The sequence below is a fragment of the Bufo gargarizans genome, chromosome 11, assembly GCF_014858855.1.
Source record: "Bufo gargarizans isolate SCDJY-AF-19 chromosome 11, ASM1485885v1, whole genome shotgun sequence".
NCBI lineage: Eukaryota > Metazoa > Chordata > Amphibia > Anura > Bufonidae > Bufo > Bufo gargarizans.
Window position 1 is genome coordinate 39,801,497 of NC_058090.1, and position 20,430 is coordinate 39,821,926.

Below are 20,430 nucleotides of genomic sequence, written 5' to 3' on the forward strand. Positions count from 1 at the left end.
CTTGTTTCCTGTACACCGTCCGTGACAGTATTATTATGTATTTTATTTAGTATTTTATACATTTATATTTACATAATTTTTAGTTCTCTTTAGTTCCAGTCTTTCATTATTGAGTAGATGTGACAGAAGCTGTCAGAGATCCCTTCTCTGTGTGATTCTGAGATGTGTTGAAGACTAGCTTCATGAATTCTGCTGTTCATGCTGTGACACTGAGCAGAATTTAAGACCGTTTCACAAGTGTATTCAAAGATTTCAGGCACCAAGCAGCTGGATTATATTAGCAGTTCCTGTGCCATTGATACAAGTGATACAAGGGCAGGTTAAGACACCAGTTACCAGCAGAATACGGAGAAACCGCAACGCGGTATGAGAGGTTGCACTGGTGCAAAATACCGGTGAACAGTCATTCACACATCTATCATCCATGAGGGGGGTGGCTGCTTAGAGTGGAGGGCCTTTACCACCACTCAAATGCTTTGGACCCCAGAGTGCTGGTAGTGGCAAGGATGAGAGTAGTAGTACTCATTGTGGTGGTCCTCACTCTGGTGCTCTCTGGGTCCTGCAGCGATGGGAGGGACGCATCCTTTCTTTCCTTCGGGGCACACCCTTGTCTTAGGGCTCCTGCTTGTTGTTAGATGGATGCCCTTGCTGTAGGTGGGTGGTGAGGTGCAAGGCAGGGGTCCAAAATGGGCACTGGCAATAAAATACTGCAGCAATGCAGGTGTAAATATGCCCCTGGCTGCTTAGTATTATAATTGCACACCGATACTAAGACCCCCAAATAGTGCCAGTCAAACAGTTCTGCAGCCGCTCTGGCTTACAGCGAACACAGCCTATTGGTCAAATCTGTTATAACAAGGTGCATTTTGGTGAAAGTACACTGCAAACTCTGTATCCTCAGCCACATGTAAGACGTAGACTATTCAGTGCCACACGGTAGGACAACTTTTAAAGGGAACACCTTGTGGCTATTAGGTCCTATGCACATCACAGAAGGCATATGCTAGAATAATGTTATAACATTATAAGATGGGAAAAGCCCTATAACCTACATGGCAGTCATGTTTGTATTTTTTCTGAGCTAAGTTTTCCATTTCCTTCAGTCGTTTTTTTTCGTCGACTGGCCTAAAGAAATGCATACCAGCAGGGGTGTAGCTAAAGGATCATGGGTCCTGGTGCAAGAGTTCAGCTTGGGCCCCCCTTCCCTCAGTGCTTTGTGGTCAGGGGAGCACATAGCCTTTATGCTGCCTGAGGCAAAACTTGAAACGGCACCTCACCAGCCCCCCCCCCCCCCCTTGCCAAATTCTTGACCCAGCCCCTTCCCTCCAGCCAGAGGTGCAACTTGACCAGCATGCACTTTCTATAATACTGGTGTCTTCTTATGAGGTACAAGGGTCTTTGGGCCCCCTCAGGCTCCTGGACCCTGTAGTGACTGCTACCTCTGCACCCCCTATAGCTACTTCCCTACATACCAATAAATGGCTTTATATTTAACTAATAAAAACTGGAGATGTAAAAGAATGACTGTAGAAATCAAATACCATAAGTCATGTGAAAGAAAAATCTATAATTTTTTTTCATTTTTAGACCTCTAGTACATATAGTATACGCCATGATGTTATTATTTTACTTCCAATGTACTAAATTATCTTCCAATTACATCAGAAAGGTCTTTGTTTGCAGAATTAATTCGCGATTGGTCAAGGGGCTGGCTTCATGCCTCTCTGCTGGAATGACATATGACCAGATTTCGGGTGGTAATGTCCCTTTATCTGTAAACATATAGGCTATTGTATACTTTATAATTTTTGTTATGTTTATAAACCTTCCCATTGATTTTTGATGGTCTCTTCTCACTCGTCCCTCTCTCTCTCTCTCTCTTTTTTTTTTTTTCCCCCCTGCTGCAGCAACGTCCTGAGAAGCAGTCGTTGAGTGCCTCTATGTGTCGGGAGTCTCACTGGAAATGTCTCCTTCTCTCCATCCTTATGCTGGTTTGCCTTTCTGCCGTCACCTGGTGCCAGGTTACAAGTGTTACCAAGCTCAGTTTCGACAGCTCACTGAAGGGGAGATCCATGATCTATCACGGTAGTCCTTGCTCCGATGGCTACGTCTATATCCCCTTGGCCTTCCTAGCAATGCTGTACGTGGTCTACCTGGTGGAGTGCTGGCACTGTCACTCCAAAAGTGAACTACAGAACAAAGCTGACATAAATAGCGTCTACGACCAGATACAACGCATGCGCCAAGCTACACCTTGCATCTGGTGGAAGGCCATTAGTTACCACTTTGTTAGACGCACCAGACAAGTCACTCGCTACCGTCATGGTGATGCCTATACAACTACTCAGGTCTATCATGAGCGGGTTAACACTCATGTGGCTGAAGCAGAGTTCGAATACTCTCACTGTGGCATTAAAGACATTTCCAAAGAGCTGTTGGACCTGGATCGCCATCCGGCCACCAAATTAAAGTTCACCAAGTGCTTCAGCTTTGCCAACCTGGAGTCAGAAAACTCATATCTCACGCAACGTGCCAGGTTCTTCACCGAGATTGAAGGCCTAGATGACTATATGGAAGCAAGAGAAGGAATGCAATTAAAAAATGTAGATTTCAAAGAGTTGGTAATTGCTTATGTCAACCTTGAACGACTGCCATGGTATGTTTCACACTATGCTTTCTGGGCAGCTGCCTTGCTAATGTTGTCTTGGCCACTAAGGGTTTTTATTGAATACAGAACTGCCCATGTTCATTATCATGTTGAGAAACTTCTAGGGATGGATTACACGCCTCAAGCTGTGGCAGAAGAACCCATATACAGATTCAGAATGCCACGTGTCAGCACCCTGGACAGTACAGAACTGGAATGGCATATTTGTACCAACCGCCAACTGATCCCTAGCTATTCTGAGGCGGTGCTGATGGACCTAACAGACGCATCACTATGCAATGGCTACTCTGCATGTGGCTACAGTGGAGTCTTGCGTGGGTGTGAAGGCTGCAACAGGGCATCCAGCAGTTCATCAATCTTCTCACGCCATGCTATGCACAGCTGCAGTGGAGGGCGATCTCACCTCTCTCTCAGCACCAGCCGCTTCTCCCTATGCCAGCTACATGGCTCTCACAGGACAGGCCTTTGGAGGAGCCGCAGCAGCAGCTTGGCAGAGCGTGTTTGTCAAGATGACCGATGCTGCTCTTATTCTAGCCAACTGGCAATTAATGAAAACCCACCCACTTACCACGATGCCCGTTTCTTCCCTGTGCTTATAGTACATCGCCAGGAAGGATGCAGAACCAGAAACTTCTGTATACACCGCTCTTCCTGCATGGAAACTTCCTTGTGACGGGATCTCCAAGGTTTTAAATGCCACCTCACTAACGGGACCTTAAAATAGACTGCAAAAATGTTCAAAAATTACTTACAGTATGTACAACATTATACAAAAAGTACTCGCAAAACATTATGACATAAGGGAAGACCTAAACTAAGTAGGTTATGCACTTCACCAAAGTTCTTGAGCGCGGCGGACACATGAATGTTTCGGATCATTACATTTCTGACATACTGCACGGTATAACATTATTTTACATACATATCCAGCCTCTAAAATAACAAAATGCAATAATTATTAGCTTGGTGATTATCGGCCATGGAATGTTTTATTAGTCTTAAAATAAATGCTAATAGCTCTGATTCGCAGTCAATGATACAGAGGTTGCAATTCCACCAGGGCTTCCCCCCGCATAACTGCAGTAATGTAAAACGCCTGTGAGGGTTTTAGGACCTTCATACTGTTTTTTTTGTTTAGCCCACAAGCCTTTATTGATGCCTCTGCTGGTTTTACCATGGTTTATAGGATTTACTCCATGATTTGCATCTTTATAACATTTCTTTAATTACTTGGGTCTCTGAAATGCAGGCACCCAGTTGCAATAGTTACCTCTACAGCCCATAGCTCTTGATTTCACAGGTTTCGTTTATCCACTCATGGTCATTTGAACCTTTACATCATGTTTCATCCACAGAATATGCCATAAGTGTTTTATAGGTTGGGGGTGTCCGAGTTTGGTGCCTTGTTTCTCTTTCCATCAGATAACGCAGCTGTTCTGGGCTCACACGGGTGAAGCTCTCTCCATTCAAGCCTATGGGGGTCACAGAAACAGTGGAGTAAATGTCCTCTGGCACAACAAGGGGGTCCAGTTTTGCTGATGGTACAGGTCCCAGAGGTGGGACTCCCACCAATTAGACTGTGAATGTCAAAGATGTCTTCAATGGATAGACAGTACCCCCCTAAAGGGTTTGTCTCATTAAGGCAACTTATCCCCTATCCATAGGATAGGGGATAAGTGCCTGGTCAGCGGGAGTCCAAAACCTGGGGTCACCACTGATCTCTATGGGACTGCAGGAGATAGCAGAGTGCTTGTGGTTGGCTATCTCCGGAAGCTCCATAGAGCTGAATCTAGCGGCAGCATGCATACATGCTGCTCCATTGCCATTCTTATGATCACCCCAGCAGTCAGACTCGCACCGATCAGACTCCCGTCTTCATGGGACAACCCTTTTAACTTTTTTGACTGTATATTTAATTTTTGCTGATCGCTTATTTGCTTACATTTCTGTTGTGAGCAAACAGATCACGTAGGATCACACAATATTGCTACTTATATGTACTACTAGACAAGAGCGAAACAGAATTTTGAGGAGCGCTTCCGGTTAAAGGGGTTTTCCAGGAGTAAAATTTTGATGACCTATCCTAGGGATAAACAATCGGTGGTGATGGGGGTCCGAATCCCAGCACCTCTGCCGATCAGCTGTTTCTTACTAGCATACCAAGCACAGTGCAGTACATTGTATAGTGGCTGTGCTTGGTATTGCAGCTCAGTTCCATGCACTTAAAGAGGAACTTTCACAGCTCCTGACATGTCTGTTTTAATAGCTACATACATTTCCCATGTAATAACAAGTTCTGTAACATCTATTCTTATGTCTGTATGTTGTGCCGTTCCTCTGTTATTTATACTAGAAGTTATGACTGAATTGGTATTAGCCTTCAGTAAGGGTACAGAGGGGAGGTAACCAGTTGGGGAGTGTGTACCTGCACATACTCACTCTATCCAATCAGTGCGGCCATTTTTGAGACTGTGCAGGGACACACCTCCAACTGGTTACCTCCCTTCTGTACCTTTACTGCAGTCTGCTAGCAATTACTCATAACTTCTAGTAGAAATAACAGAGGAATGGGACAACATACAGACATACGAAAAGATGTTCCAGAATTGTTAGAGTACTTTCACACTTGCGGCAGAGTGATCCGGCAAGCAGTTCTGTCGCCGGACTGCCTGCCTGATCCGTCAAAACGTATGCCAACTGATGGCATTTGTAAGACTGATCAGGATCCTAATCCGTCTTACAAATGCATTGAAATGCTGGATCTGTCTTTCCGGTGTCATCTGGAAAATCGGATTTGGCTTTTTTTTTTTCCGGATCTGGCATTCTGGTATTTTGATACCACTAATACATTCCCATTGAAAAAAAAAATGCCGGCATTCAGGCAAGTGTTCAGTTTTTTGGGCTGGAAATAAAACCGTAGCATGTTGCAGTTTTAGGGCTCTTTCACACCTGCGTTCTTTTTTTCCGGCATAGAGATCCGTCGTCGGGGCTCTATGCCAGAAGAATCCTGATCAGTTTTATCCTAATGCATTCTGAATGGAGTGAAATCCGTTCAGGATGCATCAGGATGTCTTCAGTTCAGGACCGGAACGTTTTTTGGCCGGAGAAAATACCGCAGCATGCTGCGCTTTTTGCTCCGGCCAAAAATCCTGAAGACTTGCCGCAAGGCCGGATCCGGAATTAATGCCCATTTAAAGGCATTGATCCGGCCTTAAGCTAAACGTCGTTTCGGCGCATTGCCGGATCCGACGTTTAGCTTTTTCTGAATGGTTACCATGGCTGCCGGGACGCTAAAGTCCTGGCAGCCATGGTAAAGTGTAACGGGGAGCAGCATACTTACTGTCCGTGCGGCTCCCGGGGCGCTTCAGAGTGACGTCAGGGCGCCCCACGCGCATGGATGACGTGATCGCATGGCACGTCATCCATGCGCATGGGGCGCTCTGACGTCATTCTGGAGCGCCCCGGGAGCCGCACGGACTGTAAGTATACCGCTCCCCCGCTCCCCGCTCCTACTATGGCAACCAGGACTTTAATAGCGTCCTGGCTGCCATAGTAACACTGAGCGCATTTTGAAGACGGATCCATCTTCAAATGCTTTCAGTTCACTTGCGTTTTTCCGGATCCGGCGTGTAATTCTGGCAAGTGGAGTACACGCCGGATCCGGACAACGCAAGTGTGAAAGAGGCCTAATCTTTTGCCTGATCAGTCAAAAAGACTGAACTGAAGACATCCTGATGCATCCTGAACGGATTACTCTCCATTCAGAATGCATGGGGATATGCCTGATCAGTTCTTTTCCGGTATAGAGCCCCTGTGACGGAACTCAATGCCGGAAAAGAAAAACGCTAGTGTAAGAGTACCCTTAGTACATGGGGAATGCATGAAGCTATTAAAATAGACACATCAGGAGCGGTGAAAGGTCCTCTTTAACTGGGACTGAGCTGCATAAAGGCCATGTGAATGTTGAATGTGGTGTCACAGGCCGAGGAAGGAGATTCAGCGGTCCCGAGGATAGGCCATCAATATCTAAGTCTCAGAAAAGCCATTTAGTCATGAGAACAGCTAGAGCAGACATGTGCACACACACGGCCTCTCACATAATGTGTCTTAAAGAAATTGCCTCAATGCAAATTGTTCCCGATTTGGTCAAAGCTTTGAAGGGACAATATCATACCTCTGTTATGTGTCATATGCATATGAATAGGTGCTAATTTATAACGTTATTTATTACTTTATGCAGATTTCAAGTCAACTCCATTTTACATATAATTTAACATAGCAAAGGTTATGAGCTGTGGTGGTCTTTCTATATATACTAGGCGTAGACCTCTAATGCTAATACAGTCTCTAAAAAGGAGCAAATATAACAAATATAGGGAAATATACCTTGAAAGTTTCCTGTATCTGGCATCTCTCTGCACATGTGGTTTGGTGGCATTCTAGTTTTGCGGACCTTTATGCTGAAGGGGACGTCTCTGGTTGTTTTGTCTATGTTGCCTATTTACATGTAATACCGTAAAGGATATAAAAATATATAATACTACTACTAGATATAAAAGAGCTGCTAATGACAATGTAGCTCAAAAATCTGTACAATATCTTTGATATTTGAAATCTCAAAAACGGCAATGCTGGGGAGGTTGTATAGGGAGAGGATAGTGTACTCTTACAAAGTATGAAGAACTTGAAGCTTCCTGGGCTGGTTGGCACATTGTCAAAATAATCACATGGGACAAAGTCTACTCATGTTCCCAGTTCCACGTTTAAGTGGTTTAGTGGCAAAGCCCCTGGTGTCTTGAGGTTTAATAACCGGTGACTTAGGCCGGTATTACACCAGCAGATTATCTGACTCGTGAATGGAGGGAGGCTATGCATGGCTGGATGCTCCTCCTTCACCTCGAGGGGCCCTTTTTGGAGATAGGAGTGGGTACCAGAGGTGGAACCTGCACCTATCTGAAATTGGTGGCATATCCTAGAGATATGCCATAATCGATGAGATGGGACGACCCCCCCCCCCCCTTTTCAAAAATTCCAAACATTTACCTTTATTTTTTTATAGTTTTATTCTCCCTAGCGTAATACCGCTTAGGTCAGGCATGTCCAAACTGCGGCCCTCCGGCTGTTGCAAAACTACAACTCCCAGCATGCTCTAATAGCTGTAAGCTATCCAGGCATGCTGCAGTTTGGACATGCCTGGCTTAGGTCAAAACCCTGCCTTATAGAAGTACGTAAATTTAGACTGCTTTATGTGCACAAACCAATGATGGACATTTGCAGATGCAACAACCGACATTTCCATACTATCCTCCAAATAGGCGCACTCAGTAAATGCAGAGCAGATCCCATCCCTGCACTATACTATAATATGAATATACTATTTGCAAGCCACTAGAATGAAAGACACCTTCATAAAACAATGAGAGCCTCTGACTTATGGACACAAGTTCGAAGGCCTGCAAAGAAACATACTATGACGTGATGCTGAAAATTTGTATATAATATATTGTACTCCATAGCTATGCAGAGGACACGTCATGTCGTCCGGTCCAGTTGTAGCTCCTCGTGACTGTATCGAGATAGATTGTGGACAATAATACTTTATTTTTCTATAGCAATGTTAGAGTATATGGTGCTGTAGTTATATGTACAGAATATACAGATTCACTGCTATACCGGCAAATAAATGCCACAGAATTGCATGTCGTGGATTTATGCCCTTTTACGATTTCGTAAAACATATACACGGGCTTGAAAGGAATGAGGAGATACCTAATAAATGCCATAATGAACGGTGGTCTTGACTCTTGAGTAATATAAGCATGGAGCTGGACCTTCACATTGGAAATCCGCTATAAATGAATGAGTGGGCTGTAGCCGTATGCATCAGCAGGGGGCGCAGTGTAGGAGAATGTACGAAGGGCGTACAGAACTGCATTTACTTAGGCTACTTTCACACTAGCGTTATTCTTTTCCCGGCACTGAGTTCCGTCCTAGGGGCTCTATACTGGAAAAGAACTGATCATTTTTATCCCCATGCATTCTGAATGGAGAGCAATCCGTTCAGGATGCATCAGGATGTCTTCAGTTCAGTCTTTTTGACTTTTCAGGGCGGAGATAATACCGCAGCATGCTACGGTTTTATCTCCGGCCAAAATTCCGGAACACTTGCTGGAATGCCGGCATTTTTTCCCATTGAAATGCATTAATGCCGGCTCCGAGTGTTCCGGCAAAACGGATCCGGCATTGCGGTCTGCGCATGCTCAGACTGCAAAAAATGTGAAAAATAAATAAATGCCGGATCCGTTTTTCCGGATGACACCGGAGAGACGGATCCGGCATTTCAATGCATTTGTCATACGGATCAGGATCCTGATCCGTCTGACAAATGCCATCAGTTGGCATACGTTTTGACGGATCCGGCAGGCAGTTCCGACGATGGTACTGCCTGCCGGAATCCATTGCCGCAAGTGTGAATGTACCCTCAGGCACAAACCTGTGGGGGACATGATTCTAGTCGAGTCCTATCGGTACATCTGGTCCTGTCCATAGCTCCATGTGGAGTTAGCATGTCTGTGATTGTATGTTACAGAATAGTTTCTTATGGCTTTGACTATTGCACCATAAAGTAATTTTTTTTTAAAGATTATTTGTGCCGTGTGCTTTTTATCAAGATAAAAGGAGACAATCACTCACGTCCTAAAAATATCAGCTACAAGCGATGGAGTTAGATGGAACAGACTTGTGAGTGGAAACCATGGGGGAGCCTTCTGTTGGATACTATGTGAAGGTTTACAGGGGTTATCCAACCCCTATAACGCCTCCCCATATGGCCGGGCCCCTCACACAGATTGTACTTACCTCACTCCCAGGCACCCATGTCGCTTCTGATACCCGCATGGCCGCCACCGCTGCTCCCAGTCATGCAAATGAAAACAAGGCGGGGGGGGGGGGGGGGGCAGCCAATAGCAGGCTGTGACGGTAACAAGCCTCCCTAGCGTCACCCACTATGTTAGGGAGGCTCGTTCCCATTGTGGCCTGTCATTGGCTGTCCCCCCGTCGCCGGATGTTTTCATCCACGCAATGGGAAGATGCAGCGGCGGACATCAGAAGCGACGCGGGTTCCGGGAAGTGAGGTAAGTACAATCTGTGTGAGAGGCCCAGGCATTTGGGGAGGCATTATAGGGGTTGGATAACCCATTTAAGGGCATCTGTCAGCAGTTTTGTACCTATGACACTGGCTGACCTGTTACATGTGCACTTGGCAGCTGAAGACATCTGTGTTGGTCCCATGTTCATATGTGCCCGCATTGCTGAGAAAAATGAAGTAGTAATCTATGCAAATGAGCCTATGGGAACAATGAGAGCATTGCCTTTACACCTAGAGGCTCTGCTCTCTCTGCAACTGCCGCGCCCCCTGCACTTTGATTGACAGGACCAGGCAGTGAAAACATGATAATACCTGGCCTTGTCAATCAGAAAGACCACAGCCTCTAGGTAACATAGTACATAAGGCCGAAAAAAAAACATTTGTCCATCCAGTTCGGCATGTGCACTATTGCATGTGCACTTAGCAGCTGAAGGCATCTGTGTTGGTCCCATGTTCAAATGTCCCCACATTGCTGAGAAAGATGATGTTTTAAAGTATGCAAATGAGCTTCTAGGAGCAACGGGGGCGTTACTGTTACACCTAGAGGCTCTGCTCTCTCTCTCCAACTGCCGCCCCCTCTGCACTTTGATCAACAGGACCAGATGTGATGATATTTTCACTGCCTAGCCCGGTCAAAATACAGGGGGCGTGGCAGTTGCAGAGAGCGAAGCCTTTAGGTGTAACGGCAACGCCCCCGTTGCTCCTAGAGGCTCATTTGCATATAATAAAACATCATTTTTCTCAGTAATGCGGACACATATGAAAATGGGACCAACACAGATGCCTTCAGCTGCCGAGTGCACATGTGACAGGTCAGCCAGTGTCATAGGTAGAAATATTAGCTACATATCCTGCTGTCTCTATGCACGCCCTTAAATTTTAGCTTGTATCATGAGATCCCTGCTGTGATCTGAGATGGTGCTGAGCGTAAAAGGTAAATATGTTAGAATTGTTTCCTTGATTTACATTTTTTAAATAATAGATTTATTTTTCGGAAAACCTTTCTAAAAGGGGGTTTCCCATGAACATTTATTACGCGTCTTTAAATATATGTTCAATATATGACCACTGAGACTCATACCGATCATGAGAACAGGGGCCCTGAGTCCCCTGTGTGAATGGAGCGTGGTGCACATGCATGACCACCCCCCAGTGCACTTCTATGGGACGGACTACTGTGCTGCAGCCCCATAGAAGTGCATGAAAGGGGGTTTACGCATGTGCATTATCACTGCATTCACACAGGTGACTCCAAGACTCCCAATTAGAGATGAGCTCCCCTGCATAACGGAAACGGACGGATCCGTTATGCAGCCCATATACTTCTATTATGACGGAATGAATAACGGAATGCCTCTAAAGACATTCCGCTATGCATTCCGTCATAGAATTGCGTTATGGTCCGTGGTAACAGAATCCATAACGCAATTCTGCTTTTACCAGTAGACTCATAAGCAGAAATTTGCTCATCTCTACACCCAATGCATCCTGACAGTGGGGCCCCAAGGGACCATGTCCTGTGTATAGGTAAAAAATATTAAAGGGAAACCCCTTCAACAGACCTTTAATAGCGGTAGACTTCTGACCCTATTGTGGTGCCTGCTGCGTATCCAGTACCCCACAATGTGGTACATGCAATTCATTTGTTGTTGCCTAATGTTATTTAAAGTTCTAATGTATTATGATACCCCAAAATAATTTTGTATGGATTAGTAGGGGTTAATACATCCTGACTCTGCTCCTGTAGGAAGTCAGGTGTTGGACTTAGGCTCCATTCACACGTCCGCAATTTTCCTTCCGCATCTGTTCCGCAATTTCAATGGGGGAGTAATTGCTGTCCGCATCAGCACTTCCGTGATGCGGTTCCGCAAAAAAATGAAGCATGTCCAACTTTTTGGTCGCAAATTGCGGTCCGCGGCCCCATTGTACTCAAGGGGTCCACAAAAAAAGCGGATGACATGCGGAAAGACACCAAATGTCATCCGCATGCCATCCGCTTATCATCCGCATATCATCCGTATTACCCTAGCAGCATGTATTCCTCCTTCCTTTTTTATTTCTGCAGAAACACGGAAACACGGAACGGATGTGGATGCACTCTTGTAAAAAACTGAAGGTTTTTACGGAAACACGGATCCGCAAAAAAACGGACCGTAAGGAAAATTACGGACGTGTGAATGGAGCCTTTTTAGTCTGCCCCTAGCTCAGTCAGTAGTGTGCTAGCTGAGGAGGTGAGAAGCTACAAGTGCTCAATCCCTGGAGTACTAGGCCCGAACCTCAGAGAACCACTATCTCTGAAAGATAGAGAGGAAGCCGTCTCTACCGCACAGTGCTCCAGAAAAAGAGGAAAGAAAGAACTAGAAGGTCCGGAATCTGCATGGCCGAGCATTGGAGTCAGTCAGTATGGAATCTGCCGTTTAAGGGCTCATGCACACGAACGTATTTTATTTCCATGTCTGTTCAGTTTTTTTTTGCGGACAGTATGCGGAACCGTTCATTTAAATGGTTCCGCCCAAAAAACTGAATTTACTCAGTGTGCATTCCATTTCCGTATGTCTGTATTTCCGTTCCGCAAAAAAATAGAACATTTCCTATTCTTGTCGGCATAACAGACAAGGATAGTAAAGTTCTATTAGGGGCCAGCTGTTCAGTTCCGCAAAATACGGAATGCGCACGGACGGCATCCATATTTTTTGTGGATCCATTTTTTGGCGGACCGCAAAACACATACGGTCGTGTGCATGAGCCCTAAGGCTGATACAGTCTTTACTGCAGTGAGAGGGACATTGCTGACACTTTTCACTCTTGGACACGGTCTGGCCCGCCATATCTTAATCCTGTACCCCTGAGCTGAGAATTAAAGCCACCATTGCAAGAATAATATTGCCAGCCTTATATTCTATGGAGAGACAGAGGGATGGAGCACTACAATCCCCATCCTGGCCTATATAACCATATATTGCTATCTAAGTAGATCTGCACTGAGAATTGTTTGGAACTGTGTTTTGATACCGTTGGATGTACTACAACTCCCACTCTGCACTTTAGGAAGGAGAGACTTTTATCTTCTACCACTGGTCTGGTTACTGACTATAGCACCGTTCACCGGACACAGCATCTCCTGCCTTGCACCAGCACCAAACCCACAACACCAAGGGCACCCCAGCTACCATCAGGCAGGAGCCCCAACATTAGGGTTTAGGCCTCTTGCACACGACCGTATGGCTTTTTCAGTATTTTGCGGTCCTCTGATAGAACAGTACTATCCTTGTCCGTTATGCGGACAATATGTCCTCTTGCACACAAAGGTTTTTTTCCGTTCCATATACGGCCCGTATACGGAACCATTCATTTCAATGGGTCCGCCAAAAAACTGAATGTACTCCGTATGCATTCTGTTTCCGTATTTCCGTTCCGTTCAAAGATAGAAAATGTCCTATTATTGTCCGCATAACGGACAAGGATAGTACTGTTCTATCAGGGGCCAGCTGTTCAGTTCCGCAAAAAACGGAATGCACACAGGAGTAATCCATATTTTTTGTGGATCCGTTTTTTGCGGACCGCAAAATACTGAAAAAGCCATACGGTCGTGTGCAAGAGGCCTATAGGTTATTTTCTATCTTTTAACGGAATGGAAAAACGGAAATACGGAAACGGAAGGCATACGGAGTACCTTCTATTTTTTTGGGGGGGTATATTGAAATGAATGGTTCCATATACGGAATGCAAAAAACGGAACGGAAACGGAAAAAGAGGCCTTACCCTGAGATAAGAAAAGGTGTGCCCTCCTATCACTGCCCTGGCCCTAGGGAGCATCAATGTGAGGTTTACCACTGTGAATAATTATTGCAGCCAGAGTGACTATCACTCTCATCCTCCGCTCCACTCCTCCAGGGCTTGCAGCACTTACCCTAGTACGGTGCCCGCTGCTGCCCCTAAAACGGTTCCCGCTGCTGTTGCCCCTAAGGGTTCATGCACATGAACGTATTTTCTTTCCGTGGACCGTATGCGGAACCATTCATTTTAATGGGTCCGCAAAAAAAACGGAAGTTACTCCGTGTGCATTCCGTTTCCGTATGTCCGTATTTCCATTCCACAAAAAAATAGAACAAGCCCTATTACTGTCCGCATTACGGACAAGGATAGTACTGTTCTATTAGGGGACAGCTGTTCAGTTCCGCATGCACACGGATGTGATCCGTATTTTTTGCGGATCCGTTTTTGCGGACCGCAAAATACATACGGTCGTGTGCATGAGCCCTAATACAGCACCTGCAGCTGTTGCAGTCTGTCACAGTGGCTTTTCTCACAACGTAGCTCCATTGGGCGGTACAGTGGAAGGTGGGCGCACCTTTTCTTCCCATGGCGCACACCCTGGTTCCGGGGCTCCTGCCTGATGTTTGTTGGGGTGCCCGTCATCACTTACCCCTCCATTCATTTTCTATGGGACCGGCAAAAATAGCCGAGCACTGGCTCGGCTATTTTCGTCGGCCTTATAGAAATGAATGGGAGCGGGGACCGCGCATGTGCGGTATGCTCTTATTCACTTCTATGGGGAGCTGGCTTGGTGGTGGCCGAACCGGAGTCCTCCAGCCACCACCTTGCCGGGCTCTGTTCTCAATATAGGTGCGGGTTCCAGCGGACCGGAGCCCCGCAAGGTGGTGGCTGGAGGACTCCAGTCCTGTCACCACCAAGCCGGCTCTCCATAGAAGTGAATGGGAGCGTACCGCACACGCGTGTCCCCCGTTACCATTCATTTCTATGGGGCCGACGGAAATTTTCAAATTCATAGAAAATGAATGGAGGGCGCACTGCGCATGCGCAGTGCGCCCTCCTTCACTTGCGGGGCTCCGTTCTCGATATAGGTGCGGGTCCTAGCGGTGGGACACGCATCTATAAGACAATGGGGGCATATCCTAGTGATATGCCCCTATTGTCCATGATGAGACAACCCCTTTAATATTTCTCATAGACTCCCATGCAACATCTGGGGTTAGCGTTTTTGCCTAAACAATGTGCTGAAAAAAAAATCACGAGAAACTGAAAAATAAAATAAAATATGTGTGACACCAGCCTCAGGGTCCATTAATTTTTCACCTTTTAGAAAAAAATAAGAATAACCACGTCTGTTTTTTGCCACCTCCGGATTTTGTAGTGTTTTGCACACGGTGTGGATTACCACTGGCGTTTTCATCACTGCTATTTTTCCCCTATAGAGGATGTGATGTGAAAACACCTAAAAAAAAAACACCCAAGGCTCCTCCATTTTTGAAAAAGCAACAAAGAAAATAAATGACTACTGCAAGGGTGCAAAAAAAAAAAAAAACACCCACAAAAAAACACCATTAAAACCTATGTGCCTAACAGCTGGCTATTTGTGGATGCCTTTTTGGTGCAGAGATAAAGGAAATTCAGAAATCCAACTCCCAGACACATTAATTACCAGCAATTTCCCACCATTCATGACTCTCAGTCTACTGCCACATGCGGGAAGCCAGCCAAAATACCAGCCCTAGGATGTGATGACAACATGGATTTTTTTTACAATTTTTTTTAACCATTCTTTTATACACATGATGGCTGCCACTAATACTCCAGTGACTGACAACCACAAGAAAGGCCCGGGTGTCAGGGTACATTGTGCCCCTCCCCTCATGTCCTTCTCAGGTCCCGCTCAAAGGACCTCAGGCAGGACCTGAGAAGAAGCTGCCGAGATCCCGCCCATAGGGGGCGGAGCCTAGATGTGCACTGCCGAGTATCCAGGGAGGACCGTCACCGTACAGCTGAGGAAACTTGTGTGAATGTGAAGTGCCTGTCTATCTGTATGTATGTGGTATGTATGTGTTATGTATGTGGTGTATGTGTTATGTATGTGGTGTATGTGTTATGTATGTGGTATGTATGTGGTGTATGTGTTATGTATGTGGTGTATGTGTTATGTATGTGGTGTATGTGTATGTGGTGTATGTGTTATGTATGTGGTGTATGTGTTATGTATGTGGTGCATGTGTTATGTATGTGGTGCATGTGTTATGTATGTGGTGTATGTGGTATGTATGTGGTGTATGTGTTATGTATGTGGTGTATGTGTTATGTATGTGGTGCATGTGTTATGTATGTGGTGTATGTGGTATGTATGGGGTGTATGTGTTATGTATGTGTTATGTATGTGGTGTATGTGTTATGTATGTGGTGTATGTGTATATGGTGTATGTGTTATGTATGTGGTGTATGTGTTATGTATGTGGTGCATGTGTTATGTATGTGGTGTATGTGGTATGTATGTGGTGTATGTGTTATGTATGTGGTGTATGTGTTATGTATGTGTTATGTATGTGGTGTATGTGTTATGTATGTGGTGTATGTGTATGTGGTGTATGTGTTATGTATGTGGTGTATGTGTTATGTATGTGGTGTATGTGTATGTGGTGTATGTGTTATGTATGTGGTGTATGTGTTATGTATGTGGTGCATGTGTTATGTATGTGGTGTATGTGGTGTATGTGTTATGTATGTGGTGTATGTGTTATGTAATGTGGTGTATGTGTTATGTATGTGGTGTATGAGTATGTGGTGTATGTGGTATGTATGTGGTGTATGTGTTATGTATGTGGTGTATGTGGTATGTATGTGGTGCATGTGTTATGTATGTGGTGTATGTGGTGTATGTGTTATGTATGTGGTGTATGTGTTATGTATGTGGTGTATGTGTATGTGGTGTATGTGTTATGTATGTGGTGTATGTGTTATGTATGTGGTGCATGTGTTATGTATGTGGTGTATGTGGTGTATGTGTTATGTATGTGGTGTATGTGTTATGTATGTGGTGTATGTGTTATGTATGTGGTGTATGAGTATGTGGTGTATGTGGTATGTATGTGGTGTATGTGTTATGTATGTGGTGTATGTGGTATGTATGTGGTGCATGTGTTATGTATGTGGTGTATGTGGTATGTATGTGGTGTATGTGTTATGTATGTGGTGTATGAGTATGTGGTGTATGTGGTATGTATGTGGTGTATGTGTTATGTATGTGGTGTATGTGGTATGTATGTGGTGCATGTGTTATGTATGTGGTGTATATGGTGTATGTGGTATGTATGTGGTGTATGTGGTATCTTTGTGGTGTCTGCACATAAGGCGTTTATACATATGTGGTGTGTATGTGGATATAATGTATTATGCATGTGGTGTCTGTGTGTATACACTGTGGATATCTAGGAATGTGTGAGGTGTATTTGTATGTAGATAAAATGAGCAATTTGGTGTCTGTGTATATAATGTGCATATGCTTGTGTATATGTGTGGTTTTTGTGTATATATGATGTGCATATGAGATATACAGTATGTGTGTTATGTATATATGAGGTACATGTCTGTGGAGTGTAATGTGTATATATAGATATATACTTGTATATATATATTTAGTGTATGAATATGTGGTGTCTGTACATATAACGTGCATATGCTTGGGTATATGCGTGGTTTAAACAGTATGTGTGTTATGTGTATATGAGGTACATGTCTGTGGAGTGTAATTTGTATATATATATATATATATATATATATATGTTTGTGTATACATGGGCACACCTAGCCATTTTGCTACCTGAGGAGAAACTGAAACGGCGACCCCCCCCCCCCTTCCCCTAGGGCTCATTGCACATGGCCCTTCCGCTGCCCCTCTCTTGCCGCTAGCTTGTGCTCACCTGGCCTCATTGGTGGTGCACCCCTGTGTATATATATTTAGTGTATGAATATGAGGTGTCTGTGTATATAATGTGTGTACACTTGGATATATGTGTGTTTTTGTGTATATATGATGCATATATGAGATATATAGTGTGTGTGTTATGCATATACGAGGTACATGTCTGTGGAGTGTAATGTGTATATATATATATGTTTGTATATATATTTAGTGTATGAATATGTGGTGTCTGTGTATATAATGTGCATACGCTTGGGTTTATGTGTGTTTTTTGTGTATACATGATGTGTATATGAGATATACATTATGGCGGTCATTCATTATGTGTTATTCACCTCTTTTGGGCACATTTAGGTCGCAGTTTTACTCTTCTCACACCACTTTTGCGAAGTGGCGGAAAAAGACATGGGCAGGGAAGAGGGCGGGCCGGGCAGACTGTCTCATTCTTCATTTTCCATAGCAGTTTATAGCATGGAAAATTGCCTTAAACTTCGCTGGTAAGGGAGCTGGTGTAGATTATAGCATGTGCCTCTACATAAGTTAGGTTCATGCACTGACAGCGCACAGGGATACAGAAATTAAGACCAGCGTATCAATCACCGTCTTAATAAATGTCTATGTGTCAATTTATATATGAGGTATACAGCAGCTTACCCGACTACCCGACTACAAGTGATTGTGATGTCACAGCAGCTTACCCGACTACTACTAACTGTGATGTCACAGCAGCTTACCTGACTACTACTAACTGTGATGTCACAGCAGCTTACCTGACTACTACTAATTGTGATATCACAGCAGCTTACCTGACTACTACTAATTGTGATGTCACAGCAGCCTTACCTGACTACTACTAATTGTGATGTCACAGCAGCCTTACCTGACTACTACTAACTGTGATGTCACAGCAGCCTTACCTGACTACTACTAATTGTGATGTCACAGCAGCTTACCTGACTACTACTAATTGTGATGTCACAGCAGCTTACCTGACTACTACTAATTGTGATGTCACAGCAGCTTACCTGACTACTACTAATTGTGATGTCACAGCAGCTTACCTGACTACTACTAATTGTGATGTCACAGCAGCTTACCCGACTACTGCTAATTGTAATATGACAGCAGCCTTAGGCTACTTTTTCACATTCGCGTTCGGGTGTCCGCTTGTGAGTTCCGTTTGAAGGCTCTCACAAGTGGCCTTGAACGCATCCGTCCAGCCCTAATGCATTCTGAGTGGACGCGGATCCGCTCAGAATGCATCAGTCTGGCAACGTTCAGCCTCCGCTCCGCTCAGCAGGCGGACACCTGAACGCTGCTTGCAGCGTTCGGGTGTCCGCCTGGCCGTGCGGAGGCAAAAGGATCCGTCCAGACTTACAATGTAAGTCAATGGGGACGGATCCGTTTAAAGTTGACACACTGTGGCTCAATTTTCAAACGGATCCTTCCCCATTGACTTTCAATGTAAAGTCTGGACGGATCCGTTTGAGATACTTTCACACTTAGAAGTTTTTCTGAAATATAATGCAGACGGATCCGTTCTGAACGCAAGTGTGAAAGTAGCCTTACCCGACTACTACTAACTGTGATGTCACAGCAGCTTACCTGACTACTACTAACTGTGATGTCACAGCAGCTTACCTGACTACTACTAATTGTGATGTCACAGCAGCTTACCTGACAACTACTAATTGTGATGTCACAGCAGCTTACCTGACTACTACTAATTGTGATGTCACAGCAGCTTACCTGACTACTACTAATTGTGATGTCACAGCAGCCTTACCTGACTACTACTAATTGTGATGTCACAGCAGCCTTATCTGACTACTACTAATTGTGATGTCACAGCAGCCTTACCTGACTACTACTAATTGTGATGTCACAGCAGCTTACCTGACTACTACTAATTGTGATGTCACAGCAGCTTACCTGACTACTACTAATTGTGATGTCACAGCAGCCTTACCTGACTACTACTAATTGTGATGTCACAGCAGCTTACCTGACTACTACTAATTGTGATGTCACAGCAGCCTTACCTGACTACTACTAATTGTGATGTCACAGCAGCTTACCTGACTACTACTAATTGTGATGTCACAGCAGCCTTACCTGACTACTACTAATTGTGATGTCACAGCAGCTTACCTGACTACTACTAATTGTGATGTCACAGCAGCTTACCTGACTACTACTAATTGTGATGTCACAGCAGCTTACCTGACTACTACTAATTGTGATGTCACAGCAGCCTTACCTGACTACTACTAATTGTGATGTCACAGCAGCCTTATCTGACTACTACTAATTGTGATGTCACAGCAGCCTTACCTGACTACTACTAATTGTGATGTCACAGCAGCTTACCTGACTACTACTAATTGTGATGTCACAGCAGCTTACCTGACTACTACTAATTGTGATGTCACAGCAGCTTACCCGACTACTACTAATTGTGATGTCACAGCAGCTTACCTGACTACTACTAATTGTGATATCACAGCAGCTTACCTGACTACTACTAATTGTGATGTCACAGCAGCTTACCTGACTACTACTAATTGTGATGTCACAGCAGCTTACCCGACTACTACTAATTGTGATGTCACAGCAGCCTTACCCGACAACTACTAATTGTGATGTCACAGCTGCTTACCTGACTACTACTAATTGTGATGTCACAGCAGCCTTACCCGACTACCACTAATTGTGATGTCACAGCAGCCTTACCTGACTACTAATAATTGTGATGTCACAGCAGCTTACCCGACTGCTACTAATTGTGATGTCACAGCAGCTTACCTGACTACTACTAATTGTGATGTCACAGCAGCTTACCTGACTACTACTAACTGTGATGTCACAGCAGCTTACCTGACTACTACAAAATTATGATGTCAC

The 20,430-nt window shown here is 44.6% G+C and overlaps 1 protein-coding gene across 1 annotated transcript in view; it reads left to right on the plus strand.

The window, feature by feature from the left end:
- Positions 1-3,341, plus strand: part of TMEM151B (transmembrane protein 151B) — a 30,633-nt gene extending 27,292 nt beyond the window's left edge. Inside the window, exon 2 of the mRNA XM_044271809.1 lies at positions 1,908-3,341. Within this exon, the coding sequence (XP_044127744.1) occupies positions 1,908-3,341 (1,434 nt within the window). The remainder of the gene's footprint in view (positions 1-1,907) is intronic.
- The last annotated feature ends 17,089 nt before the right edge of the window (positions 3,342-20,430 follow it).